This window comes from Prionailurus bengalensis, chromosome F2, assembly GCF_016509475.1.
Source record: "Prionailurus bengalensis isolate Pbe53 chromosome F2, Fcat_Pben_1.1_paternal_pri, whole genome shotgun sequence".
Classification (NCBI taxonomy): domain Eukaryota; kingdom Metazoa; phylum Chordata; class Mammalia; order Carnivora; family Felidae; genus Prionailurus; species Prionailurus bengalensis.
Window position 1 is genome coordinate 39,868,138 of NC_057353.1, and position 27,872 is coordinate 39,896,009.

Genomic DNA, 27,872 nt, shown 5'->3' on the forward strand with positions numbered 1-27,872 from the left:
TTAGTTTTGGTTTTGTTGTTTGTTTATGGACGTGGATTCAAATTTACTGTCTTGTATACTTTCTTCCAGCCTACAGGACTCCCTGTAGTGTTTCCTTGCAGGGCAGGTGTGCTATTAACAAATCATCTGGTTTTATTTATCCAAAAACATCTTAATTTCTCCTGTTTTTGAAGGATAGCTGTGCTAGATATAGAATTCTTGTTTGGCAGTCTATTGCTTTCAGTACATCATATGTCATGTGTTTGTTACTTTTCTCTGCTGTTTTCAAGATTCACTCTTTATGTTTGACTTTCAACAGTTTGACTCTAATGTGGCCCAGTGTGGATCCCTTTAGTTTATCCTACCTGAAATTTATTAAAGTTCTTGGATTAAAAAAAAATTAAAGTTTTTCATCAAATTAGGGAAGTTTTGGGGTATTATTTTTTTCAATATCCTTTCTGACCATTTTTCTCCCTCCTTTCATTGTAGAATTATTATTATACATAGATTGGTGTTATGGGTGGTGTCCCACAGGTCTCTGTTCATTTTTTGTCATTCTTCATTCACTCTTTTCACGTTTCTCAGAAAGGATAATCTCAATTAGCTTCTCTTCATGTTCCCTGATTTCTTCTGCTAGTTCACATCTGCTGTGAAGTCCCTTGGCAAAATTTTTGTAATTACTGTATTTTTCAAGTCAAGAAAATCTATTTGTTTTTTTTAAAGTATACATAACTTACATTTCTATAATAAGATGCTTTATTTGGTGAGGCATCATTCTCATATTTCAATTCTTTGGACATGATTTCCTTCAGTTTCTGAACATATTTCAAACAGCTGACTTAAAGACTCTGTTCAATTAAATCCAAGATATGGGACCCCTGAGTGGCTCAGTCAGTTAAGCATCCGACTCTTGGTTTCAGCTCAGGTCATGATCTCACGGTTCATGAGATCAAGCCCTCCATCAAGCTCTGTGCTGCCAGTGAGGATCCTGCTTGGGACTCTCTCTCCCTCTCTCTCTGTCCCTCCCCCCCCCCCACTCTCTCTTGAAAAATAAATAAATAAACTTGAAAAAAAATAAGTCCAAGGTATGATCTTTCTTAGAGACAATTTCTATTCTTTTTCTGTGTATGGAGCACATTTTGCTGATTCCTTGTCCATTTTATAATCTTTGTAGAAAACTGGACATATCAAATAAAGTAATGTGGCAGTTCTACAAATCATATATCCCCTATGATATTGTTGCTGCTGTTTGCTTTTCTTTTGTTGTTTTTAGCATTTGTTTTCTTAGTGACACTTTTGGTCTCATTATGTAAAGTCTGTATTCTTGTCTCATGCAGCCACTTAGCTTAATGTTCACCTAAAGACTAGACAAATATTTTCTTAAATATCTTGAATCAGTAGGTCTTCCACTTTTGCTGGGGCTCTGTGGTGTGTGTGTGTGTGTGTGTGTGTGTGTGTGTGTGTGTGTGTTGGTATACATTTTCCAGCTCTGACAGGAGTTTATAGTTCTGCCTTAGCCTTCACTTCCTGCTAGCTTTCTCAAGGTCAGCAATAGATGAGAAATATTATAGTCTTTTCAAGTCTTTATTGGACATGGCATAGCCCTGCACAGGCTTGTGGCTTTCTAGATTCCCAGAAATCTATGTTGGAGATTTTTAAAGACTATTGACATCTCTTTGCCCAGTTTTTTATAGTTTTAGAAGGACCTTCTGCTAGTCCCAAGTAGTAATGCTGCTTCAAGTAGTTGTGATGTTAAAAAAAACTTGCCACTGACTCTATTTGTTAAAAGGTGGGAGAGAGCTCTTCGCAGAGTGAGCTCTAAGTCCAGTCAAATAAGGACAAGTTTTGATAATGAGGCTTTTCAGTGAGTTAACAGGTCAAATATGGACAACTCTCTGAGAATGGAGTGTGGCATAGCTCCAAACCCATTCTGCCTCCTCCAGTACCTGCAGGATGCTCTTTTTCACAACTACTATAGTTGCAAGGTTGAGGACAGAAAGATGGAAGTAAAGCCAGTTAAAACCCAACAAAGTCTAATGTTCTTACTGAGATTCAGCTATTTTTCTGGAATAAACATTCCTTGGACTACTGTAAGAGTTTCATTAATTTCCAGATTTCAGAAAAAGTTGATTTTGACTTTTTTTTTGCATTGTTCTTATTGTTTTCACAGAGGGGCAGACTTTTGAGATACTTTCTATTCAAGAAGTGCTTCCTTTCCATCCGTTTACTTCCAATGTCATTATATTTGATGTTAATTTCTTTTATACAGCCTACATTTAGGTCATTTTATAAAATGTCAACCTGAAAATCTACTGTCCTTTAATTGGTATGCTTAGACCATTAACATTTAATTAAACTATTAATGTGTTTTTATTTCGGTCAACTATTTTATTATTGCTTTCTTTTTTGTTCCCTTTGACTTGTTCCTGTTTCACTTTTCTTGCCCTTTTTTTGAATTATTTAAACGTTTCTTAGCATTCTATTTAAGTTATTATGATTTGGAGGCACCAAGTGGCTCAGTTGGTTGAGAGTTTCACTCTTAATTTTGGCTCAGGTCATGATCCCAGAGTCATGAGATCAAGTCTCGCATCAGGCTCTACACTAAGCATACAGCCTGCTTGAGATTCTCTCTCTCTCCTTCTGTCCCTCTCCCTAACTTGTGCTCTCTCTCTCTCAAAAAAAAAAATATGATAATTTTGATATATCTTTTAGTATATTTCAATAACTGTCCTAGAGGTTATGAAATGTATCCTTAACATTTTATATTCTAATTCAAATCAATATTTTCTTCAATTCCCTATTTATAAGCATAATCTACATTATTTTCAAACATTTAATGTACACAATATAATAAATTTCATATTATTATATAATGGAAATAAGCAGTGTAGTGCTTTGTAGTGCTAGTTCTACCAGCTTTAGTTTCTATCTTTTGACTTTGCTATGCTGATATTTGAACTTCTTGGACATGTGTCATAGGTTAGGAAAGCAGATGTATGTAGTGAACTTCTACTAATTTAGGACGTTAAATATCTGTAAGCAAAGAATTATAAAAGTGAATATACTGCTGTAGCATAGGTGTGTTTTCCTTACAAATGCCAGGAAAGACATCGTTGTCCCTATTTGATGCACATTTTTATTACAGCCTAATAGTTTTGCAATAAAAAGTGAAAGGTACATGCATGGTTAGAAGGATTATTATACTCTTGTTACTGAAACTTTATATTCATTCATGATAAAAACTACAACTTGTCCTTACATAATATCAATATAATATTACTAAAATTTAGTAGTGAAATAAAATTTCCTACTACTGTTCTTTCCAGTTTTGTGACCAATTTAATTGAAGACTACCCTGAAGTTGCCAGATCTGTACTATTAAAAAGTTACGTTATTATTTTCAAATATTCATGTTAAAAGAAATTTCTTGATATTATGTAATGAAAGCAAAGTTTAGAAATACAGAAATAATGTTCAGACTGATACATGAAGACAAATGCCATTCTCAATCCTCAATCTCAATGACCATCATCAAAACAGCCATAACATTCTCTTTAATTTTCTCTAAGTTAACTGCATATTATAACTTAAATTTATGAAACATATTTATAGTAATAAAATGTCACCTTTGTATGTTTAAAATAAAGTTGTGAAATTAATATTCTAGTAGAAAATTCTATAATACAGGAAATTGCTTTTATGGCCTAGTAAGAATACAGATTCTGTTATCCATTATGCATAATTCTTAGTAATGAAAATACATGAGATAATTGCATTGTTAAGATTGCCAATCCAAACAGAAAATTTATCTAAAAATCATGACACTGAGAGTTAAAATTCCTTCAAATCAATCTGAGATTCTTAACAAATCTAGAGTGTGTATTTCTGTCAATGTGAATTACTCATTATAAAACTTTTGTTGCATGTAAAATTCAAGATCATTTTTGGGAATAAAGTGAAAAAGCCTTCCTCAAATATGATAATGATACACCTAAATAATGTACTTGGAATAATAAAATAAATTTATGAGAATTCCTGGATTTATAAGAACTTACATAAGGCAGAAATACACTTAGGATGTGTGAGCTTTAGTATTTATACTGTAATAGATTTTAGCTTTCTTTCTTTTTTTTTTCAAAATGAACCTGGATTTAATGCTGAAAAATGGACATTTCAAAATTAAGAAATATTAAAATTTGCATTTTCACATAGGAAAATGTGGCATAAAAGTGCTCTTTGAACCAGTATCAGCAACTAACTACCAAACTGCTCTAAGTATGTGCACATAGTTATTGAGTAGAAAGTGAAATCTCTGAAGTAAGTTTTTTTTTGGCTAGCAAGTAACAAATTATTAATTATTGTCCATCAAGAAACAAGAAAACTCTAAGAAAAAAAATATATATAGTATTTTATTATTTTCACCTGCTTCCACAATCTTAACTACATGAGTCATTATTTTCTAAAGTTGCTAGATAGAATTGCCAGAACCTCTGAATATAGTGTGAAATTAGAACCTATCACTGATTTAAGTGTTCTTAGTTAACCTTATGTCTAACTAAGCATAATTGAAAATGTTCACTTATGGTCACCAGGATTTTTATATTCCATTTTATGGAATACATATGAAATATTTTATGTTTAGCCAACTCTTTCATTCATTCATTCATTACAAATTATTTTATCGAGGGGTGACTGGCTGGCTCAGTTGGTAGAGCACATGACTTGATCTCAGGGTTATAAGTTCAACTCTCATATTGGGTATGGAAATTACTTAAAAAATAAAAACCTTTTAAAATTATTTATTGAGCACTTACTATGTAACAGTGTTCTAGGTACTGAATACAAAGTAGTGTGAGTAAAACAGACCAATTGTCTATTATCCTTGTTAAAAGATAGATAGGGGCACCTGGGTGGCTTAGTCAGTTAAGCTTCCAACTTTGGCTCAGGTCATGATCTCACGGTTCATGAATTAGAGCCCTGCATCAGGCTGTCTGTTGTCAGCACAGAGCCCTCTTTAGATCCTCTGTCTCCTTCTCTCTCTGCCCTTCCCCACTCATGCTTTCTCTCTCTCTCTCTCAAAACTAAATAAACATTTAAAAAATAAATAAATAAAAGATAGATAATAAGCAAACAAAAACATGTTCAGTTTCTCAAGTGATAAAAACCACTAAAAACAAAAATAAAGTTAGTAAGGGGAAGAAAATAAAAGGGACAGATGCAGTGTTTCAGATAGAGTGGTCAGGTAAGGTCTCCTTGATAACGTCACTTAACATTATTACTTGATGTCACTTGACCAGATATTTAAATGAATTTAGGGAGAAAGTCATGTGGATATCTGGTAGTTGCAATTTCAAATACTGGGAACATCAAAGTCCAAAGACTCGGGAAACCCAAACCCCTAGAAGGTCAAAATGTCACTGAAGTTTCTCAAGTCAAAGAGCTTTATGGATAATAAAATAAAAATCTGAGAGTGAGGTCAGCATCATGGCAGCGTGAGTTATTCCTTTTACTCCCCTTTCATTTGCAACTAATCAGACACCCATAACCAAAGAAAAGCACCTCTTCACTACATACCAGGACACTCAAAAGATCCACCTATTTATACACCCACAAGTGGGCAGACTGGACAGCAGAGGAAGCCATGGAGCAAGGGGAGCCACAGTGGCACCAGGGGTGGCAGCTGCAGAGAAAGCTGCTGTAGGTCTGGCTATGTGCCAGCACAAGCTTTCTGGCAGAGGAGGTGGAGGGTGAAGGTGGTTGGCAAGTGGGGTCTGCCCAGTTGAGTGTTTTGTAGCTAGGGGAATCCATTGCTCTCTTTTAGAAGGGACCACAGTGACTGGGGGCAGGGAAAGGAAAGAGAAGTAGGCAGACAAAGAGAACTGAAGGGAAGTGTCTCCTGTTGTCTGTCTCAGGGTTCAGGGAAAAGAATCACCCACAGACCTCTGGGACTCCTTCCCCCACAATCATGGATCCCTCTACAGAGCTGTGGGCACATCCACAGCCCCAAGTGCTAAATATGCACCATCCCCTCTGCAGCCAGTTTTCTTTTCTTTTTTTTTTTTTATGCCTGGACTCCCAATTTTCAGTAAGATAAACCAAAAAATTATGCTATACCACCACCTTCTGGAAAGTGAAAGGAAGGCTCCTAATTACCAACCTGTCAGAATCATATTAAGCAAAACCTTACCTAAATAAGAAAAGTGTACATTACTTTCAATGTGAAAAGTAGGCACTTTTCATCAAATCATGGTAATACAATATGACAAAAAGGAAATGACAATTCTCCAGAAACTGAACCCAAAGACATGGAATACTGCAATCTAAGGGATAAAAGAATTCAAAATAGCTGTTATGAAGACATTCAATGAGCTATAAGAAAACTCAGGCAATATAAAGCTCTCAGGAATAAAATGAACAGACAAAGGAGTAGTTTACCAAAGTGACTGGAATTCTAAATAAGAACCAAACAGAAATTCTGGAGGTAAAGAACTCAATAAATGAGATAAAGAATGCATTAGAATGCATTGGAAATAGAACAGATCAAATGGAAGAGAGAATTCACAAGGTGGAAGATAGGCATCTAGAAATGATTCAGGCAGAAGAGGAAATAAAACTAAGATTTTTAAAAAGCAAAGAAATCCTATAAGAGGTCTCAGGGTCCATTAGAAAAGCCAACTTTAAATAATGATTATTTCAGAAGGAGAAGAGGGACAGAAAAAAGGCAGAGAATTTAATTAAGTAAATTTAATTAAAATTCAATATCTAAGAACTTCCCAAATCCAGGGAAGGAACTGGATAAAATTCCATGAAGCTTATTAAATGCCTTATTACTCAATGCAAAAAGACCATTTCCAAGACATATTTCATTAAAAGTGTTAAAAGTAATGATAAAGAAAGAATTTTAAAGACAGGGGGAACAAGATAGTAACCCACAAAGGAATGCCTATTAGACTATGAGTACATTTCTCAGCAAAAACTCCACAGGTCAGGAGATAGTAGAATGACATATTTAAAAATTTGAAATACAAAAACTGTCAGCCAAAAATATCTTATCTGCCAAAGTGATCCTTCACACATAAAGGAGAAATAAAGGCCTTCCCAGACAAATTAAAGAGAGGAAGTTCACCGCCACTAGACCTGCCTTACAAGAAATGTTGAAAAAAGCACTTCAAGCTATAAAGAAAGGACAAAAGTACACAAAACTCTTTTTAAGGTGACAAGCAGTCAGAATTAGAATATTCTTTAGAATAGTATGTTAAACTATTAATTATAGCTTAAAGTTTAAAGGAAAAGGACATTAAAAATACAGCTACCACAAACTGGTAACAAAGTCACAGCATAAAAAGAGATCATTTGTGACATCAAAAGTATAAAAGGGGAAGAATGAAATGACAGAGACTTTATAGAGAATGAAGATAAATTGCTATCACCAGGAAAAAAATATATTTTATTCATCAAATGTCTTATACAAACCTTGTAGTAACCAAAAAGGAAAAATCTAGAAGAGAGACATGAAACAAAAATAGGAGAATCATCCCAGAAAACCACTAAAAAAAACGCAAAAAAAAAAAAAGGTAAAAGAAACAGTGGAGACAAAATAACCAGAAGGCAAAAGATAAAATGACAGTTGTAAATCCTTACTTACCAATAATCAATCTAAATGTAACAGGGTAATGGGACTGAACTCACCAGTCAAAAGGCAAAGTGGCTAAATAGTTAAAACAACAACAACAACAACAACAACAACAAAAACAAGACCCAACCATATGCTGCCTGCAGGAGATTCATTTCAGCTCTAAGACACACATCAGTTCAAAGTGAAAGGGCAGAAGATGATATTCCAAGCAAACAGAAACCAAAATGGTGGGTATAACCAAAATTATATCAGACAAAATACACTCCAAGACAAAAAAGGTAAGAAGACACAAAGAAGGTAATTATATAATGATGAAAAGGTCAGTACCTCAAGAGGATATGACAATTGTAAATATATATGCTCCTAACCTTGTATATCTGAGTACCAAGATATATTAAGCAAATAGTAATAGGTTTTAAGGGAGAAATAAAGGACAATACAATAAATGCATGGGATTTCAATACCCCATTATACAGCAATGGATAGATCATCCTGGCAGAAAATCAACAAAGAAACTTTATAACGAACCATACTTCATAACAAATGGACTTAATAGACATATACAGAACATTCCATCCAATAGCAGCCAAATATTTATTCTTCTCAACTGCACATAGAACATTCTCCAGCATGGATCGTATGATATGCCACAAAACAATTCTTAGCAAATTTTAAAAGACTGACATAATACCAACCATCTTCACTGAACTAGAAATTAACAACAAAAAGAAAGTTAGATCTATGAATATGTGGAAACTAAACAACACACTTCTAAACAACCATTAGATCAAAAAGAAATAAAACACTAAAACAAATAAAAATGGAAAAACAACATACCAAATAGTCAAATAGTGTGTCAAATCAAATAGTGTGGGCTGCAGCAAAAGTAGTTCTGAGAGGAAAGTTTACAGCAGTAAACACACATATTAAGTATGAAATTAAAAAGATCTCAAATAAACAACCTAACTTTACACCATAAGAAATTAGAAAAAAAAAAAAAAAGAACAAATAAAGCCTAAAGTTAGCAGATGGAAGGAAATACTAAAGATCAAAGCAGAAACAAATGAAATAGAGACCAGAAAAACAATAGAAAAGATCAACGAAATTAAAAGCTGGTTCTTTGGAAAGATAAACAAAATTGACACACTTTTAACTAGACTAAGAAAAAAGAGAGACTTAAATAAAACTAGAAATGAGAGAGGAGACATTACAACTGACACTGCAGAATTATAAAAGAAACATCTACTCATTATCAGGAAAATACAAATCAAAACCACACTGAGATACCACCTCACACCAGTCAGAGAGGCTAAAATGAACAAATCAGACTACAGATGTTGGCGAGGATGTGGAGAAACGAGAAACCTCTTACACTGTTGGTGGGAATGAAAACTGGTGCAGCCACTCTGGAAAACAATGTGGATGTTCCTCAAAAAATTAAAAATAGAACGACCCAGCAATAGCACTACTAGGAATTTATCCAAGGAATACAGGAACACTGATGCATAGGGGCACATGTACCCCAATGTTTACAGCAGCACTTTCAACAATAGCCAAATCATGGAAAGAGCCTCAATGGTCATCAACTGATGAATGGATAAAGATGTAGTTTATATATACAATGGCATACTACTTGGCAATGAGAAAGAATGAAATCATGCCATTTGCAGCAATGTGGATGGAACTGGAAGGTATTATGCTGAATGAAATAAGTCAGTCAGAGAAGGACAGATATCATATGTTTTCACTCATATGTGGATCTTGAGAAACTTAACAGAAGACCATGGGAGAAGAGAAGGGGAAAACATAGTTACAAACAGAGAGGGAGGAAGGCAAACCACAAGAGACTCATAAATACAGAGAACAAACTGAGGGTGGATGGAGGGGTGGGGGAGAGGGGAAAATGGGTGATGGGCATTGAGGAAGACACTTGGGATGAGCACTGGGTGTTGTAAGTGATGAACCATGGGAATCTACCCCAAAAACCAAGAGCACAATTTGACAGTAAATTATATTAAAATAAATAAATGAAAGAAACACCTATGAACAATTATTTGCCAACAAGTTACATAATCTAGAAGAAATGGACACATTTCTAGAAACACATAACCTACCAACACTAACTCAGGAAGAAATACAAAATACAAACAAACTGATAATAACCACAGAGATTGAATCAGTAATCAAAAACTCCCAGCACAGAAAACTCAGACCCAAAAGCTTCACTGGAGAATTCTACTAAACATTTCAAGAATCAACACCAATTCTCATCAAACTCTTTCACACTCTTACAAACTCTTTTTATGAAGCCAGATTTACTTAGATACCAAAACAAGATAAGATTACCACAGTAAAAGAAAATTATAAATATTCCTGATGAATATAGATTTAAAAATTCTCAATAACATATTGGCAAAATGACTTCAAGTATTCACTGAAAGAATTATACACCAAGGCCAAGTGGGGCTTATCCCTGGGATGCGAGGATGGTTCAATATGGAAATCAATAAATGTAATACATCACATCCATAAAATTAAAGATAAAAATCATATGATTATCTCAATAGATGCAGAAAACCCATTTGACAAAATATAACAGCATTTGATGGCAAAAATCCCTAACAGTTTGGATATAGAAGGTACCTACCTCTACATAATAAAGGACATATGTGACAAATCTACAGCTAACATTATCCTTAAGGAAGAAAAATTTAAACTATTTCCTCTAAGATTAGGAATAAGACAAGGATGTCTATTATCACAACTCCTATTCAATATAGTAATGGAAGTCCTAGCTAGTGGACTTAGGGACAACACAGAAATAAAAGACATTCAAGTCAGGAAAGGAAAAAGTAAAGCTCTATCTGTTTATAATATAATCTTATATATAGAATCAACAATTTCAGTAAAGTGGCAGGATACAAAATCAACATACAGAAATTAATTGGATTTCTTTTTTTTAAGTTTATTTATTTATTTTGAGAAAGACAGAGAGTGTGCACATGAGTGAGGGAGGGACTGAGAGAGAGGGAGAATAGAACAGAACAAAGAGCCCAAAATTAAATCTCAGTAGATATAGTCAACTAATATTCGACCATAATTGGAGGGAACCAAGAATACCCAATAGGGAAAGGATAGTTTCTTCAACAAATGGTGCTGGAAACACTGGAGAAACACATGCAGAACACACACACACACACACACACATACAAAGGGACACCTATCTTACTCTACTCACAAAAGTTTACTCAAAATGCATCAAAGACTTAAACATAAGACTTGATACTATAAAAGTCTCAAAGAAAATGTACGGAATATATTTGTCAGTATTGGGCTTGATGATGATTTTTTTTTGACATGATACCAAAAGCACAAACAACAAAAGCAAAAATCCAACAAATGGGTCTACATTAAACTCAAAAGCTTCTACACAGCAAAAGAAACAAAATGAAATGACAAACTACAGGATGGGAGGAAAAATTTGCAAACCATATGTTGGGTAATAGGTTAACATCCAAAATATGTAAAGAACTCAGCCAACTTAATAACAAAAAAACAATCCACTAAAAAAATGGGAAGAACTAAACAGAAAATTTTCCAAGAGGACATCAACATGGCCAACAGACATATGAAAAAAATGTTCAACATCACTAATCATCAAGGAAATGCAAATCAAAATACCCTTGTGATATCACCTCATGCCTGTTAGGATGGTTATCACCAAAAAGACAAGAGAAAACAGGTGCTGGCAAGAATGTTGTGAAGGGAATTAAGAGTACACTCATCCAGATGAGCACTGAGTAATATATGGAGTTGCTGAATCACTATATTGTATACCTGAAACTAGTATAACACTGTATGTTAACTACACTGTTAATAACACTGTTGTAATAATAATAAAAAGAAAAACCATGGTGAAAAGAAAGCTCTTATACATTGGTGGTGGGAACATAAATTGGTCCAAATACTATGAATAACAATATGGAGGGTTCTCAAAAATTAAAAATTGATATACCATAATGATCTAGAAATTCCACTTCTGGTTATATATGGAAGGGAAATGAAAACATGTTCAATGACATACATGCATTCCCATGTTTATCAGAGCATTATTCACAATAACCAAGAAGTGAAAACAACCTGAATGCCCATCAGTGGATACATGAATTAAAAACTGTGGTACATACACACAATGGAATATTGTTCATCTAGGAGGAAGAAAGATATCCTCCTATTTGCTACAACACTGATGGACCTTGAGCACATTATGCTCAACCAAATAAGTCAGATAGAGAAGACAAATAATGTATGATATCACTTATATGTGGACTCTAAACAAGTTAAACCTGTAAAAGAACCCAGTAAAATGGTAATTACCAGGGGATGGGTTGGGGAGAAGGAGAGGAGTGATGGTGTTTATGCATACAAACTTGTAACAAGCAACAAATAAGCTACAGAGATGGAGTGCACAACATAATGAATATAGACCAAAATGTAATACCTTATATATGTAATAAATTTTGCTACAGCAGCAATCATATTATAATATCTAAATGTATCAAAGTAATACATTGTATACCATAAACGTATACAATGTTATATGTCAAATTTATTGAATTAAAAAAAATAAAGTAAAGTAAATTTAAAATTAAAAAGTTCAAGGGCACCTGGTTGGCTCAGTTAGTTAAGCATCTTATTCTTGTTTTGGCTCAGGTAATGATCTCATGGTTCATGAGAAGGAGCCCCATGTCAGGCTCTGCACTGACAGCACAGAGCCTGCTTGGGATCCTCTCTCCCTCTCCCTCTGTCCCTCCCTCACTTGCGTTCTCTCTCTCAAAATAAATAAATAAACTTAAAAAAATTAAAAAGTTCAACTCCTGATAGTAGGTTCAGTGATCCAGAACAGACCCTATGTGCACTTGACAGTTTTGGCTCACATGATAGGCAGCATTTTCAGCTTGGTTCCCTGATATGTGCTGTGAGAGCTATTTTGAAAGAAAAGCTGAAGTAGAAATATTACTCCCCTTACTTACTACAATGGTAAATCAAAGGAAATGTACATTCCTGAAGAAGTTTCAGAGATTGACTATATCATCAAAACTAAATATACAGTCACACTGATTATTTCCACAGACCTATTTATTTTCTCACTTTGGCTAATTGGTTTTGAGAGATGAACTGGGTACTATTAAATTCAAATTTATGGTAGAATTTTCTTACTGTTCTTACAAGCAGAACATAAAAATCCTTTACCCATGGTCACAAATAGCTAATTATTCTAGCCAATGCATTTTTCTAGGTTCCAATCACAGATCCAAGAGACTATCTGCCTTTCCTGGAAGGGGACAGCAGTATACTTATAACCCTGCTTGAGAACTAGAACTGTCCATCTCAGGGCCATGGTCTCATTCCAAGAGAATTTAACTGCCTCACTACTGCAAAATATATAACAATGACAATGATATGATGTTAGCCTTGGAATAGACATGACAAATGTCTGAGATGCTTCATTCAAATACATGCATAAGAGGGAGAAGAAAGAACATTCTGTTAAATACAGAAACTTGCACCTAAATCTGCTTTGGGGAGGTCCACTGATTTAGTGCATGTCAGGATTGTTTCCAGAAGAAAAGGCCAACTTGTCATACCTAACACTATATCTACCATTAAGAAAGGGACACAAGCCTGACTTACTGGCATTACTTGACAACATTCTTCTATGATCTATGATCCAAAATTCTTCTAGTAGGTACATATTGTAGAGAAACTCTTATACATATGAACCAAAAAACAGACATGTCCAAAAATGTGCACAGAATGCTCAGAATAGCATTCGTAGAAAAAAAGAAACTAAGAATGATCTAATATCAAAACCAAGAGAATAGACAGAAAACTGTTGGCATACATATACAATGGAATGCTATAAAGCATAAAACATGAATAAACTATTATCAAAATTCATCAATAAAAATAAAACTCTAAAACATGATATTCAATAGAAGCAAATTACATAATAATAAAGAGTATGATTTCATTTATATAAAATTCAAAAATAAAGCAATATACTGTTTGACATATCTAGGGGGCATAAACAGACTTGTTACAAAATTAAGACAGTGCTTAATCTCTGAGGCTCAGAGAGTGTTCGTTACAATTGGAAAGGGGTATAAAGAGGGTTCTAAAGTACTGGTATACATCCAATTTTTAACCTGGATGATGGATACATGGTTGCTCATGCTGTTATCATGTTTTTTAAAACCTACACACATACTTTATATATGTAGAGAACCTGAAAAGCTGCTAAGGTTTAGTAGGGCATGGGACAATAAAAGCTTCTCCAGTAGATCGCTGTGCAAGCTACTCTACCTCTTAGAGTTTATGACATGGCAGAATAAATGAAGGTTGAAATGCTTTTAGCTGTGACATAGAAATAAGCCTTTAGCAGGTCACCCCCAAAAAGAAGTGGCAGTCTCTAGGGTTTTGGAACAATGCCATGCATCCTTCAGCAGGTAACAGCTGCTAAGAAACAACTCCTGGATTGCTACCAACCTCTGATGGAGACTGACTACCTGGTCATGAGATTCTGGGACCATCTGGCCAGAGCTACCAGTTATGAATTGGAGGTTATCTAATTCAACAAACCATAAAATTGGGTGTACCATTATAGCAGTTAAAAAGATGTTTGTAGATGGCTCTTTATAACATGCTGACACCAGCTGGAAGTGGACTGTTATCCTTGGAGATGGCCCTAAAATACAACCTATGTTGGAAATCCTCCCAGTGGCCAAAGTTTGAGTAGTACATTTTGTTGTGCATTTTACCTAGAAAAAGAAGTAACTTAAGAAAAGGCATAATATTACTTTTCCTGAATTAGATACTGAGACTGGCACCGGGTCAGTTTGGATTCTTCATGCCTATAGGTAAGCAGACAACATGAAGAATCACAGTATCAGCTGGTATATTGGATGCTGGTTATCAAGGATAAAATGATTTGTTAATACATAGTGAAGGCCAAAAGAATTATTGAAAGATGTTAGGGAACTCCTGGGGTAATCCCTTGTACTATTATGACCAATAATAAAATTTCATGAAATTTCTATATAACTTTATAAATAGAGGAATCACCCAGAACCTTTAGGAATGAAGATTTGGGCTACCATTAAAGGTAAAGGACAAATCACAAGAAGATGCTTGCTAGGGACAAGATCCAGAAGGAATTTTGGAGGAGGGAAGTCATAAATAACAATGGCCAGAGCCAGCTAGAGAATGAGAATGGTAACCTGAACAACCAGTTTCTCTGTAAGACTGGCATTATCAGAATTTTAAAAGATTTCTTCCTCTTACTTTAGGCTGAATCACAATAAAAAATATGTCATTCAGGATCCTAGATTTCGAGAACAGTAGTCCCAGGCTTGGTTGGAAAGTGTGTGGATAGTTGTTGAAGATCTTTTTAGATCCTTTCAAGATTATTTCATTATAAAGGTCAGAAATCTGTCCTGAAACCATATAAAACTAAGATGGGGGGGGGGGAAAGGAAGTGAAAAAGGGAGGGAAGAAGAGAAAGAAAGAGAGAGGGAGACAGCAAGAAACTGATTAATTGATTATTGACTTATTCCAGGAGATAAGAGGAGTTCAATTGGGATTGACATGAACTTCAGTCTTGACTCTGAAGGACTTTGCCTTTCCACCACCAGTTTGTATTTCTTGTTTCACTCTAGAAACATGGCTATTGCATGCTCTGGTTCATATTCTCATAAAATGAAGAGCAAAGTGGAATGGATACTTTTCCCTGGGATCATTTTAATCATTCTTATACTTAAAAAAAAAAGATCTATCAAGTTGCTTCCAATTACAGAAGAATAAGATTCACCTAATAACATATGTCTAGTTCCCAATTCCAGCAACTGTAACAAATCAAACTAGCCTGCCTCTGATTTCTCCTGTTAAATATAGATTGAAAATATATACTTGAAAATTCATGGTACATAATCAACAGAATTTCCTGCTCCAAGTCTTAAACGGGGATTATGAATATCAAGTAAAAGCGAAATCATAACTAAAAAGTAAACATTGATGCAAAATAATTTTCAAATTACACCTGGGCTTTTTGATAGCAAAAATGGTTCCACACATATTCATAATTTTTACTTATATATACTTTGCAGGCAATCTGTGTAGTGTCTGCTATTTTAAAACAGAATAATTTCAAAAGTCATTTTCAGTTACAATTTCTAATCAGTAGATATTACCTGTGTCAAAATTTCCTTTCTTATTCCGTACATTAAAATATATTTAACTCTAGCATGGGTGCCATTTCTATAAAGAATCACAAGTAGATACAAAAACATGTATTTAATAAAAACCACAAATATTTTGGCACCTTAATATTGTCATATACTATTCCTCACATTACACTAATTTAGAAAAGAATAGAATAATTTATATGCTCTATTTAATTCAACATAAAAACCTATTTTATGTCATGAATTATTTCATATTTAAAGAAATAGTTTTAACTATGCCACAGTTTTACCGAGAGTTTTCTTAGTTTAATGAAAGAATAGATTACTTAACTGCTTTTGGCTTTTTGCTTTTCAATTCCTTTACTTGAAGCCCAGAAACAAGGCTGCATCTTTGCCCTTTGTTGATATTGCTGTCTAAGCTCATTATCATGTGAATATCTGGTTATTGTTTTATAAATGTTCATTTTTCAGAAGCTTGCTGTTTTTTTCTTTCTCAACAGTCGGCATTACACTAGCCACACTCATTATCATCATGTGGCAGTACTGCTCTTCCTCTGCCTTTGCTACTTTAAAAATTAATGCACTGTTATTTTCTGAATACTGCATAAGCTGCTTATGAGTACATTATGCTATCAAGCAAGCACATGCAGAAAAGCTTCCTAAACTGTTATTCTTTCAATGAAAATACAGCTGGTTCTGCTTCAAAGGCACATCTTTTCACCTGCAAATGGACTTGCTCCTACACTTATTCCTCAATTCATTGTCTTTTATTTGTGTCTGGAAATCTTTAATTGCCTTTAATTAGAAAAAAGTAAATTCAGTGCTTTAATCTTGCAAATACATTCAATCATAATTCTGTCTGGGATGAATACCAAGTTCTATTCACTGTCTGATCTCTATAACAAAGATATATAATTTATTGTCCATTTATAGAGACCACACCAATTAAGATACAATAGAAAAGCAAAGAGATAAGAGTCAAAATATTTGAAAAGAAAAATTTGCAATCTAAATTTAATTACTCAAATGAATTATTGGAAGATGAGTTATTTACAGCATGCCAAAATACTGACAAATAATAAAATTTGTTAATCAAAGTAAAGACTTATATTTCCTTCAACAGTTTTACAATAATTTCTCATCAACTGATTCAAATACCTCCCCTCTTCCTCAAAAAGCAAAACACTATTTGAAATTTTACTTTTCTCATCTTACCATATGATTACCATATGGTATTACCATACCACATTACTTGTATTACATATAAAAGAGCAATAAAATTTGGCATAAAAAATAATTTTCCTGCCATATGAACACAATTTTTAGTTACTATATTGTAAACTACAAATAACTGTGGAAAACTCATTACAAAAGCAAGGATCTATAGTCTTTCCTATGGAATCCTATAGTAAACTCCAGTAACTATCTCAGTAGACAATTGATCAGCATTTTAATAGCTGCAAAATGAATAAAATAAAAAAATGGCATCATCACAGGCAAAAAAATAATTTAAATGTTAATCAAATTGATTCAAAACTTATAAAACCAGCAACATAATAAAATACAGATAACAAATTAAAAAAATATAGAGGTCCAGTGGATTATCATTGGTATAGTACAACTTTATATTTAGCCAGTCATACAAAATGATGTCATGTATTCTTTTAAAGAAAAAATAATAATGTATTATATATAAAAGTAAAAATTGCAGAAAGTAATTTTCTCAAAATTATTTAGGGATATTTGAGCTAAGTAGAGGAAACTAGTAAATTAATTCCCCCCAAAAAATCCATGTAAACGTATTTTATAAAGGCAACTCAAACCAATACTTTTTAAGTACTTTGACAGAACAGCTTGACATTAATCATATATTGCAGAAGACCCCCCCCCCCCATCATTTAACATCACATTTAGTACTAAGAAACAAGTACTATGCTTTGGGTTGCTAGAAAGATAAACCAACAAGTTGCTCATAAGATATAAATTAATTTCTCAGAAAATCATATTAACAGCTTAGGTATGGAGAGAAAAGTAGTTGAGTAGAAGATATAAAGCATATCAATCTTATTTTGCACCTAGCCAAAACAAACATTTTTTTTCTTTCTTCCCTTTTTATTTAAAGTAGCTTCTATGTGTAATGTTCCCTGGGGAATACAGAGATAGAATCAAAGGAAACCATCAAAAAATATCACAGGCAAGATAAAACACAAACTTTCAGAAAAGTTAAACAGTATATTTCAGTAAGTTTCCAAGTGAGTTAAAGACACTCATTTCAAGAGAAATAAAACACTTAAGACTAATATGAACAGAGTAGATTAAACAAAAGGTATACAGAATTTAATTACCTTAGAATTAGGGAGATTTTTTTATTGATTACTATAATAAATATAAGTACCTTCTATCATTAGAGGTGATCATCAGGGATGCAAAAAATATGTATGTATGTATATATACTTAAAACAAGGAAGAAAGAAAGTGGTATGTGTTATCAGCCAAGTAAAATGTTTGAAGGACTTCCAGTTTTGAAAATAGGGTAGACAAAGCTGAGGTGGATGCTTCTCTTACATAAACACATAGAAACAGTAGTAAAAAGCCCATTGTGTAAAGCTACAGATGTTGAAGGTATACATATTTACATACACACATATACATATATTTATGATAATAAAAGTAAAAATGGAAATGTTCAAATGGAAGACAAAGGTAAAACTCAAAGCAAAACAGGCAGTTCTACTAGCTGATATCCTTTAATAGCCTTGGGTGGGGAGGTAGGGGGTGATGTATGGTGCCTGGTTTTAGATGTCAGGAGGACTGGAATTGGGCTTTTAAGTCATAGGCATGTACAGTACTACTGGAAGAAAAGAGCTGAAACTGAAATACATGGATAAAGTTGAGGTCCTCAAAAGATTAACCAAACCATACAAAAAAGACAGAAAAATAACCTGTACTTATTTGGGGAAATAGCAAGGATCGTTTCTGTCTCCTTTAAGTTCTGGGTGTGGAGAACAGATGTGTCACCTGTGAGAAATACAAATCCTAACCCTATCAGTCCCAAAAAAGAAGGTGTGAGGTCCAAATTGCAGGAATCTTAGGCCAAAAAATAAGTCTAGAATAACTGTCCCAAATCTATAAAGGCCCTACTGTCAGTAGCTAAATTAAACACTATTCTGTGAGAATATTTCACAATTCAGACTGCTGGAACTCTCATAGAGGAAGAAAACAGAAACAAAAGCAAATGACCCTCTACCGAAGATGAATACACAACACACACACACACACAAACACACACACACACACACACATACACACACAAGAGGGCAGGGAAGACATAAAGCATAAAATGGTTGAAAAAATGAAAGAAAAAGAAAATAGCATGAGGTACAATAAACCAATATAATAAATGGGAAAGTTGGTACCATAAGAAGGAATAGTGGAAGAATCTTAAAGAATATGTAAAATTGTTGTTTAAAATAATAAAAGAGAAAAGGCAAAGAAATGGAACAAAAAAGAATGAGTTTTTAAATGATCAAATGGATCTTTTATACATGATAAAAAGGTTGCTGAAATTATATATCCATGGATGCAAGTTAGACATAGTAGTAAATAAATGATTGAGAAAGAAAAATAATTTGTAAGCCCTAATCAAAGGTAAGATAAATCTGAGAAATGACAAACCCAAAATAGGATAGAAATTTAAAGAGAGAAAAAATATAACAGTGATTTTTAAGAGATATGGATATTGTAAATGAACACTCAATTTATATATAATAACTCTCGAAGGAGAAATTAGAGAGAAGAGGGGAAAGCCATTACTCAAAAGACAAAAAAAATCAGACTGAAATCCTTCTAGGACTTAAGAAAGACAAAAATCCTTAGGATGAAGCAGCACACCAAATCCTAAGTCTTTTTTTTTTATTTTTACCAAATAAAAGTAAGTATTTGCATTAAATTAGAGCTGAAAAACATTTAAGATAACAAGAAAAATCTTAAACACAGGAATGAAAACTATACTTAAAATTAGACTATTGTAACACTTCTCATCAGAAACACCAGAAACAGAAAATGAATAAAACAATATTGTTTAAAGTTCTGAGCAGATACAAATATCATCCTAAAATTACATACCCAGCTAAACTATAATTCAAGTATGAGTACAATGTAGCAATACTGCCTTATAAACAGAGACTGAGAAATTTTTGTTACTAATAGATATTTGCATGAAGGCAAAAGTAACTTCACCAGAAGGCAGATGTGAAATACAAAAAGTAACAACAGCCAACATAAAGTTAGATCTAAGTAATTATTGGTAATTAAAACTAAAAATAATAGCTGTAATAATTGAGTTTGTGCTGTTAAAAATGAGAGAAATAAAATAATACACACAATAACATGAACAACAGGAAGGAGTAATCATATAGAGTTAAATATCTTTACATAGTTTTGGATAAATAAAGACATTAATAGACTTTAGTTTTCATTAAGTCCAATATATCACAAATATAATCTGAGGAAGTCAAGAGAGGAAGAAGAAGATGAAGAAGATGAAGACAAAGAGAAAGGAGAAAGGAGAAAGAGAAGGGAAGGAAGGAAGGAAGAAGAGAGACAGAGAGAAATGAAATGTATATCTTTCAAAATTTGAACAATGAAAAAAAGTCCAAATTTTTTCAGGAAAGCTGTTAGGGTAGAGACCATCAAAGAAAAACCACAAGTAAAATTATGAAATAAAATTCTGCAAGTAGATCTAGATTTTTCATTCATAGTAAATGATATAGAATTAAATTTGCTTGTTCAAAAACAAAGATTCTTAGACTATATCAAAAACATAAAACAATGTTAAAGTTGAGACAAAAGTAAAGCAGTAGGAAAAAAATACCAGAATACTAAGCAAAAGAAAGGCATTTACCAATATTAATGTGAGACGAAAGACTCTAAGAAAAACCTTAAATGCATGTTTATAAATAAAAAGGCCATTATTTAATAAAAAAGAGAAATTACTAGAAATATATACAAATTTAGAAATGCTGTGCAATAAAAACAGCCTCAAAATATACAAAGCAAAAACCAATAGAATTACAGACAATTAAGATCTCCATAGTCTTAGTGAAGATATTTTAATTCTCCTTCCTCACAGAAAGACAGCTCAAACATTCATTTGAACACCACAATTAACTTAAGCAGTAGTGCATCCTAATGTTAGAGAATAGCTTTTTCTTTCAAGCACAGAATGTTTATGAAATTGACCACATATTATGCAACAGAGAAAAGCTTAATATCAGAAACTGATATCACCCTGAAAGTCTTTGAACAAAAAATAATAAGTTTAAGAATCAATTAAAAATACATAAATGTATAAATATATATGAAATACATAAGTATATGAAATATATATGAGCTCAGAAAGCTCTAAATAATGTAATGATACCAATAATGCAATGAAAAAATCTAATTCATTAAATGAATACATTATTTTAAAAAATTTAAAAAACAAATAGCAAAGCATTCAACTCAATTACAAAAGAAAGAGAAGACGAATAGCAATGAAGGAAATTATAAACAGTAAAATTATGGACAAAGGAATAATAGAATCTATAGTAATAAAAGTTAATTCTTTAAAACATAAAAAAATTCAACATCACAATTAATATTCATAAAAAGATAAAGTTAAATAACATCAATTAAAAACAGAAACTATGATAGATATTTAAAAAACATTCTTAAAAATTTTTTTACTGTTTATTTTATTTTTGAGACAGAGAGAGACACAGCATGAGCGGGGGAAGGACAGAGAGAGAGAGATGCAGAATCTGAAGCAGGGTCCAGGCTCTGAGCTGTCAGCACAGGGCCCGATGTGGGGCTCTAATCCACAGTGAGATCATGACCTGAGCCAAAGTCAGACATTCAACTGACTGAGCCACCCAGGAGCCCCGATACTTAAAAAATATTTTTAAAATTTATGCCCAACTATTTATGAATATATTTGAAATTCTTTTATTCAACTTTACCACTGAATGTAAGTTATCCAGAGTGGCTCAAAACTATAGATCTATTAATAGATCTATTTTATCTATTGATAAAAAAAAGAAGAGAGAAAGTAGCTAGAAATCTATTCAAATAAAAAGCCTCAGACAGGGATTTTGGTAGGGTGTTGTATAAACAATCGAGAAGGTTTTATTTCTAAATTTGTATAACCTATCCCAGAGGATATAAGAAGTATATTTCTCCAATTCATTATAGAAATCTTGTATGACTTTCAACCTAAAACTAAACAAAGTTGGTAAGAGAATGGAGAGACATATGCCAATTACATTCATAAAAAAGGATGTTTAGAAAAATCATAAATTACCAGTAAACTGAAATCAATTGTGTATTTTTAAAAATAAAAACAAAGTAAGCAATGTAAAGATAGTTTAGAAAAATCTATTCATATAATTTAGCAAAATATCAAATAATATTCTTCTAATAGAAAAAAATCTTCAATAAAATTCATTACTTTCATACATTCATACTTCATTACTTTAAAAAAGGAAAAAAAATCTCTTAGTAAACTAAGAACAAAGGAGAATTTCCTTAGCTCAATGACAAGTATGTACCAAAAACCTAGAACTAACATCACACATAATGGCAAAATGAAAACGAAGTATTTTCTTCAAAGTTAGGAATAGAATAAGAATATCTCTATTTCCACTTGAATATTTTCTAGTCACAATAATAGCAAAAAATTGAAGTACATGTCACTTCTGTTTAACTCAAAAAATTCAATAACTTTATAAAGAAAATGATGAAAATTTATTGAATATATCGACTATACGTTATTTAAAAGGATAAAATTGATATGAGTTTCATGTATAAAGACATAAATTCTTCCCAAAATAATATATAAATCAATATAATTCCAATTTGGCTATCAGTGGCCTTTTTCATGACTATGTAAAGTTAATTTTAAAATTCACCTAAGAGGATAAAGAACAAAAAATAATTGAGACAAGTTTGAGGAGAGGCCTTGTTCTACCATTTGCCAAGACCTATCATAAAGCTGTAGCATTAAACAAGTAAAGTATTTCCAAAACAACAAGCAAGTTTAATAATGGAAAAATTATTATCTAGAAGATTATTATCAGTATATATAAAGAACTCAATACAATAAGATAAAAATAACTCAATAGTATTTCATTCAACTTTATCACAAAATTCATTCAAGAAACTATGTGTGTGTGTGTGTGTGTGTGTGTGTGTGTGTGTGTATTAACAGATGAAAGGAAGGAAGGAAGGAAGGAAGGAAGGAAGGAAGGAAGGAAGGAAAGGGCAACTAAAAGTCCACTCACCAAAAAAAGGAAGAAAACAAGAAAGAAAGAAAGAAAGAAAGAAAGAAAGAAAGAAAGAAAGAAAGAAAGAAAGAAAGAAAGAAAGAAAGAAAAAAAGAAAGGAAGAAAGACAGAAAGAAAGGAAGGAAGAAAGAAATGAAGGAAGGAAGGAAGGAAAAGAAAGGAAGAGAGGAAATAGGAGCAGCAAAATATTCACAAAGAGAGAAATCAAAAGATCAATAAGTACAAGAAACGATTAACCTCAGCAAGTAACACAATGAAAACTAAAAAGAATGAATACAATTTCATGTGCGTGAGATTGGCAAACATTTTAAGTCTCCTGGTAACAAAAAGATATGGAGAAATAGACAACACTTTACTTTGCTTATAGGCCTATAAAATGGTACAGCAACTTTGGAGAGCAATTTAGCCGTTAAAAATGCACATATCCTATTACACAGAATAAAATTTCTGGTATTTGCCCAAAAGGAGAGAAGAAGAAAACTGGAGTAATATTTTGAGGAAACAATGGCTAACAATTTTCTAGAACATATTAAAGAAATGAATCTATAATATCATATGCCATTAAGAAAATAGAGATTTACAAGTAAATTAGTTGTATTTTTATAATTTACCTAGCACATAAATATTATTTTGCCTGATATACTTAATAACATATATTTAGAAAATATCTTAATTATGTTAATGTGGGGTTTTTTGTTTATTTATTTATTTTTGAGAGAGACAGAGACAGAGTGTGGGGGGGAGGGGCAGAGAGGGGGAGGTGAGAGAATCCCAAGCAGGCTCTACACTGCCAGCACAGCATGGACCCCGATTTGGGGCTCAAACTCACGAAACTGCGAGACCATAACCTGAGCCAAAACCAAGAGTTGGATGCTTAACCAACTGAGCCACCCAGGCACACCTGTTAAAGCAATTTTTAAAATTCTCTTCCAATTTTGAAATAACTTATCTCTAGAATAATGCATGTGACATTAGGCAATCTTAGTACCTAATTTTACAATATTATATCTGAAGAAATGATAATACCTAAACTATTTCCCCTTTTAGTCAGCAATATTTCAGAATATTCAGTTTTTATTAGGTTTATTGCCTTGAAAGCAAGAAGTTTATTTCATCTCAGTTCACTACACATTTCAAGATCATGCTACAGTAATTAAAACCCTGTCCATTTAATGTGAAGATTCAGTATCTGTAAGGTGTTTCCAGTCACAATGCCAGTCCATTTGATTCTTACCTGAGCAAAGAATATTTAAAGAAAGCTTTTATCAAAGCCATTAATCACTATCATTTAGTACATAATTCAAAAGATAAAACTTTTAGCAGAAGATAAATATTAAGCAGTGATACTAAAACCATCACTCAAACAACAGCACTGGTATTGCCAAACACCATTACTGAGTGACCATACAAAAATTATATAAATGAGATGTAGTAATAAGAGAACACTAAAAATACATAATGCCGCTATTCTTTGCGAATGTTCGTTAACTGGTAATTAAATTAGCTTACTGATAACTTTAATATTTACAAAATTCAATGTTAAAAAAAACTACTATAATACTCATTTGATTTGTTATTGATACTTGTTTTCTTACCACCAATACTGAAATATTGGATAATTTTAGCTGCTTGATTCCCTCCTCACATTTTTGATAGGATGTGGGAAACATTTGCATAGCACTCCATTTAAGGGGGGACAGTGCCAGTGATAGATTTATCATCATTAGTAGGAGCTCAGGCTTATGGTACTTTCTAACTCTGATACAGAAAATTAGAAAATCCTTCCTTGAGAAAATCCTTGAATGAGTCAATCTTTTTTTTTTAATTACTTAATCTTAACTAATTGGTTTATATTAATTAGTCAATATCTCTTCTATTTCATTTTTGTCTTTACAAAAAAACTTATATATATTATAATATCCTGTACTATATGTTTGAGAATCTGAAGACTGCAGAGCATTATCCTTAAAAAGAGTGAACAAAAGTATACCCTCACTACTTGTGTTTGATTATGATTACTGTATTGCCAAAGTACACACAGGATAATTCATATCCATGCACCAGTCTGGGTTTACAAACCAGTCTAACACTTCTCATGGATCTCCCAAGAACCTGGTGAGACAGTTGGGTCTTGTGTAGCTTATACTTTCAAGAGAAAGTTACACAGGAAAGAGAACTTTGTGTGGGAATATAATACACACCACAGCACCCTCTGAACAATTTAGTGTAAGAACAGGCTGAGGCCTCACAATTATATTACTGTATCTCATTCTTCCTTGGCTCTAATAAATATGAGTAGAATTAAATAAAACAAAAGATATGCCATGTTTATAAAACAGAAGACTTTGAATTTTTAACGTCTATTTTCCAAAATTGATCATTAAATAAAATTCAATTTCAGTAAAAGCCTTAGAAGGCCTTTTTTTTTTTTTAGTAGAAAAAATTCATCTATGGTGATAGAAATCAAAACAGTAGTTGCATATGGAAGTGGGTAGAGAATGACTGGAAGCAGATCTGAAGAAATACCTGAGAAAATGGAAATGTTTTTATTAAAATTGGCATTTCTAGTTACATGAGTATATACACTTGTCAAAATTCTAAGAATTGTATATTTAAGAGTTTGTGAATTGATCCACTATATAGTTACTCTTTATGTGGTTAGCACATCCCATTTGATCAGACTTCAATCTGATAAGTTAGTCCTTCTTTTTAAACACATAAATAACATAACAACCCACACGATTTAGTAACATCCTAAAAGTGAAGAATTAATGTAGTTAGAAATACTGTTTTTTAATTTGCTTTTATCTATCAGTTAGATGAGTTAGATCATTTCACAGGGCTCTTTTAAAAAAAAAAATTTAATGTTTATTTATTTTTTAAAGACAGAGAGAGAGAGAGACAGAGAGACTGACCACAAGCCAGAGAGGGACAGAGAGAGAGGGAGACACAGAATCCAAAGCAGGCTCCAGGCTCTGAGTTGTCAGCACAGTGCCCGACATGGGGCTCAAACCCACAAACCGTGAGATCATGACCTGAGCCAAAGTCAGATGTTTAACCAACTGAGCCACCCAGGCGCCCCTCACAACACTCTTTTGATTTCAGTTTTTATTGTAATAGTTGTTTGTTTTGTTATTATTTTTGTCTATTTAGATTTCCTCTTTCATGAATTGCCTCTTCATGTTTTGTACCCATTTTACTATTGGTTTCCAAAGTACTTTATTTATTTATAGTAGGGCTTTATTTTTCTACATATAAATTCTTCATTGGTTATATATATTCTAAATATTCCTTTCATTTTGCATCTCTTTTGTTTTATAGAAATATCTTTATGGGGTACACCTTATATATCACATTTATGAAATAGGTATTTGCTCTTTTGGTATGAATAATTTCAAATTATTTTCTGACTTCTCTTTGAACTTCTCTGTTTATCCTTCAGTTATTTAGAAGAGGTTTTCATTAATTGTTACTTTTTTTATTTCCAAAGAAGTGGGAATGGGTGGGAATGAGTAGGAACATGTAAAAAGAGCAAGTGCAAGATGGGAGTTTGTTTCCAAATTATTTCTAATTTACTACACTTTGTTCAAAGTTCTAGTTGTAGGATACTGATTCTTGAAAATTGAGTGGACTTTGTGACTTCATATGTAGGTAATTTTTTATAAATACTTCATGTAATCTTGAAAAGAATGGGTAGAAAATCTTGCACTTAGAGCACAGTCTAAAACAGATAAGCTTTCTGTTATTATTTTTAAGTTGATGAGTGGACTTTTCTCTAGTCCACCATTTTATTAAGGTAAAGTTTTAAAGAAGAATTTCAAGCTTATCAAATTACTGCCATTCAGTCAACAAAATTAAAAATTTTCAGATGGATAAAAATAAATGCTTTAATAGATGATAATGTTAAAAATAAATACTGGGGCGCCTGGGTGGCTCAGTCGGTAAAGTGTCTGACTTCAGCTCAGGTCATGATCTCGCGGCCTGTGGGTTCGAGCCCCACGTCCGGCGCTGTGCTGACAGTTCAGAGCCTGGAGCCTGCTTCAGATTCTGTGTGTGTCTCTCTCTGTCCCTCCCATGCTCATGCTCTGTCTCTCTCTGTCTCTCAATAATAAATAAACAATAAAAAAAAATTACTATATAAGAGCATCCACCCTTAAGAATAATACAATGTACTTTTGCTTTTATTAAATTAATAAAAATTATAAGAGCTTAGAAAAATCACAAGTACACAAAGTGTATTTCTTCATTGGTAAGCAGGACTGCACTTATTTTTTGCTCTTTAAAAACTATATGGTCCTTCATTATTCATATTCTGTGTATCATATGTATTAGGGAAAAGTTATTTTCTTAATATCACACATAATTGATTTTTTCTTTATCTTAATTCACAGGAATGTATCAAAGGGAATTCAGTGCTTACCAATTTGCTTTCTGTACTGATCAACAGGAAGTTTTACAGTGGAGGCATCTTTTCTACCCATCTTTGATCTCCAAAATGCCTGCTGCAAAGAAAGAAAATAATTATGATGAAGTCCTAAAAAATCAAAAGGACTATCTACAAACTTCAGGAATAATTTATTCCATAAAACTCAGTTTTAAAGCAATGGGTAAAAATGTCTTTGACTTATTCCCTTTAGATATCAATAAAGAACACAAAAATCTTCCAAATAAATTATCAAGGATACAATT

At 32.8% G+C, this 27,872-nt stretch overlaps 1 protein-coding gene and 1 long non-coding RNA gene across 7 annotated transcripts in view; one reads left to right on the forward strand and one right to left on the reverse strand.

The window, feature by feature from the left end:
• On the forward strand, positions 1 to 27,687 carry LOC122495597. Its single transcript, XR_006300507.1, has 4 exons — positions 1 to 14; positions 1,479 to 1,484; positions 3,348 to 3,351; positions 27,597 to 27,687. It is a non-coding gene; the product is annotated as an uncharacterized LOC122495597 (long non-coding RNA).
• The window catches only part of TRIQK (triple QxxK/R motif containing), a 139,502-nt gene that overhangs the window by 66,948 nt on the left and 44,682 nt on the right, over positions 1 to 27,872 (reverse strand). For 4 of the 6 annotated variants that reach the window (XR_006300506.1, XM_043601363.1, XM_043601359.1 and 1 more), the window contains one exon: positions 27,604 to 27,685. Coding sequence is in view for 5 of the 6 variants with exons in the window: in XM_043601359.1 (XP_043457294.1) it covers positions 27,604 to 27,685 (82 nt within the window). In the remaining variant the exon portion in view is untranslated. The remainder of the gene's footprint in view (positions 1 to 27,603; positions 27,686 to 27,872) is intronic. The other 2 variants (XM_043601362.1, XM_043601360.1) reach the window with 1 other exon arrangement.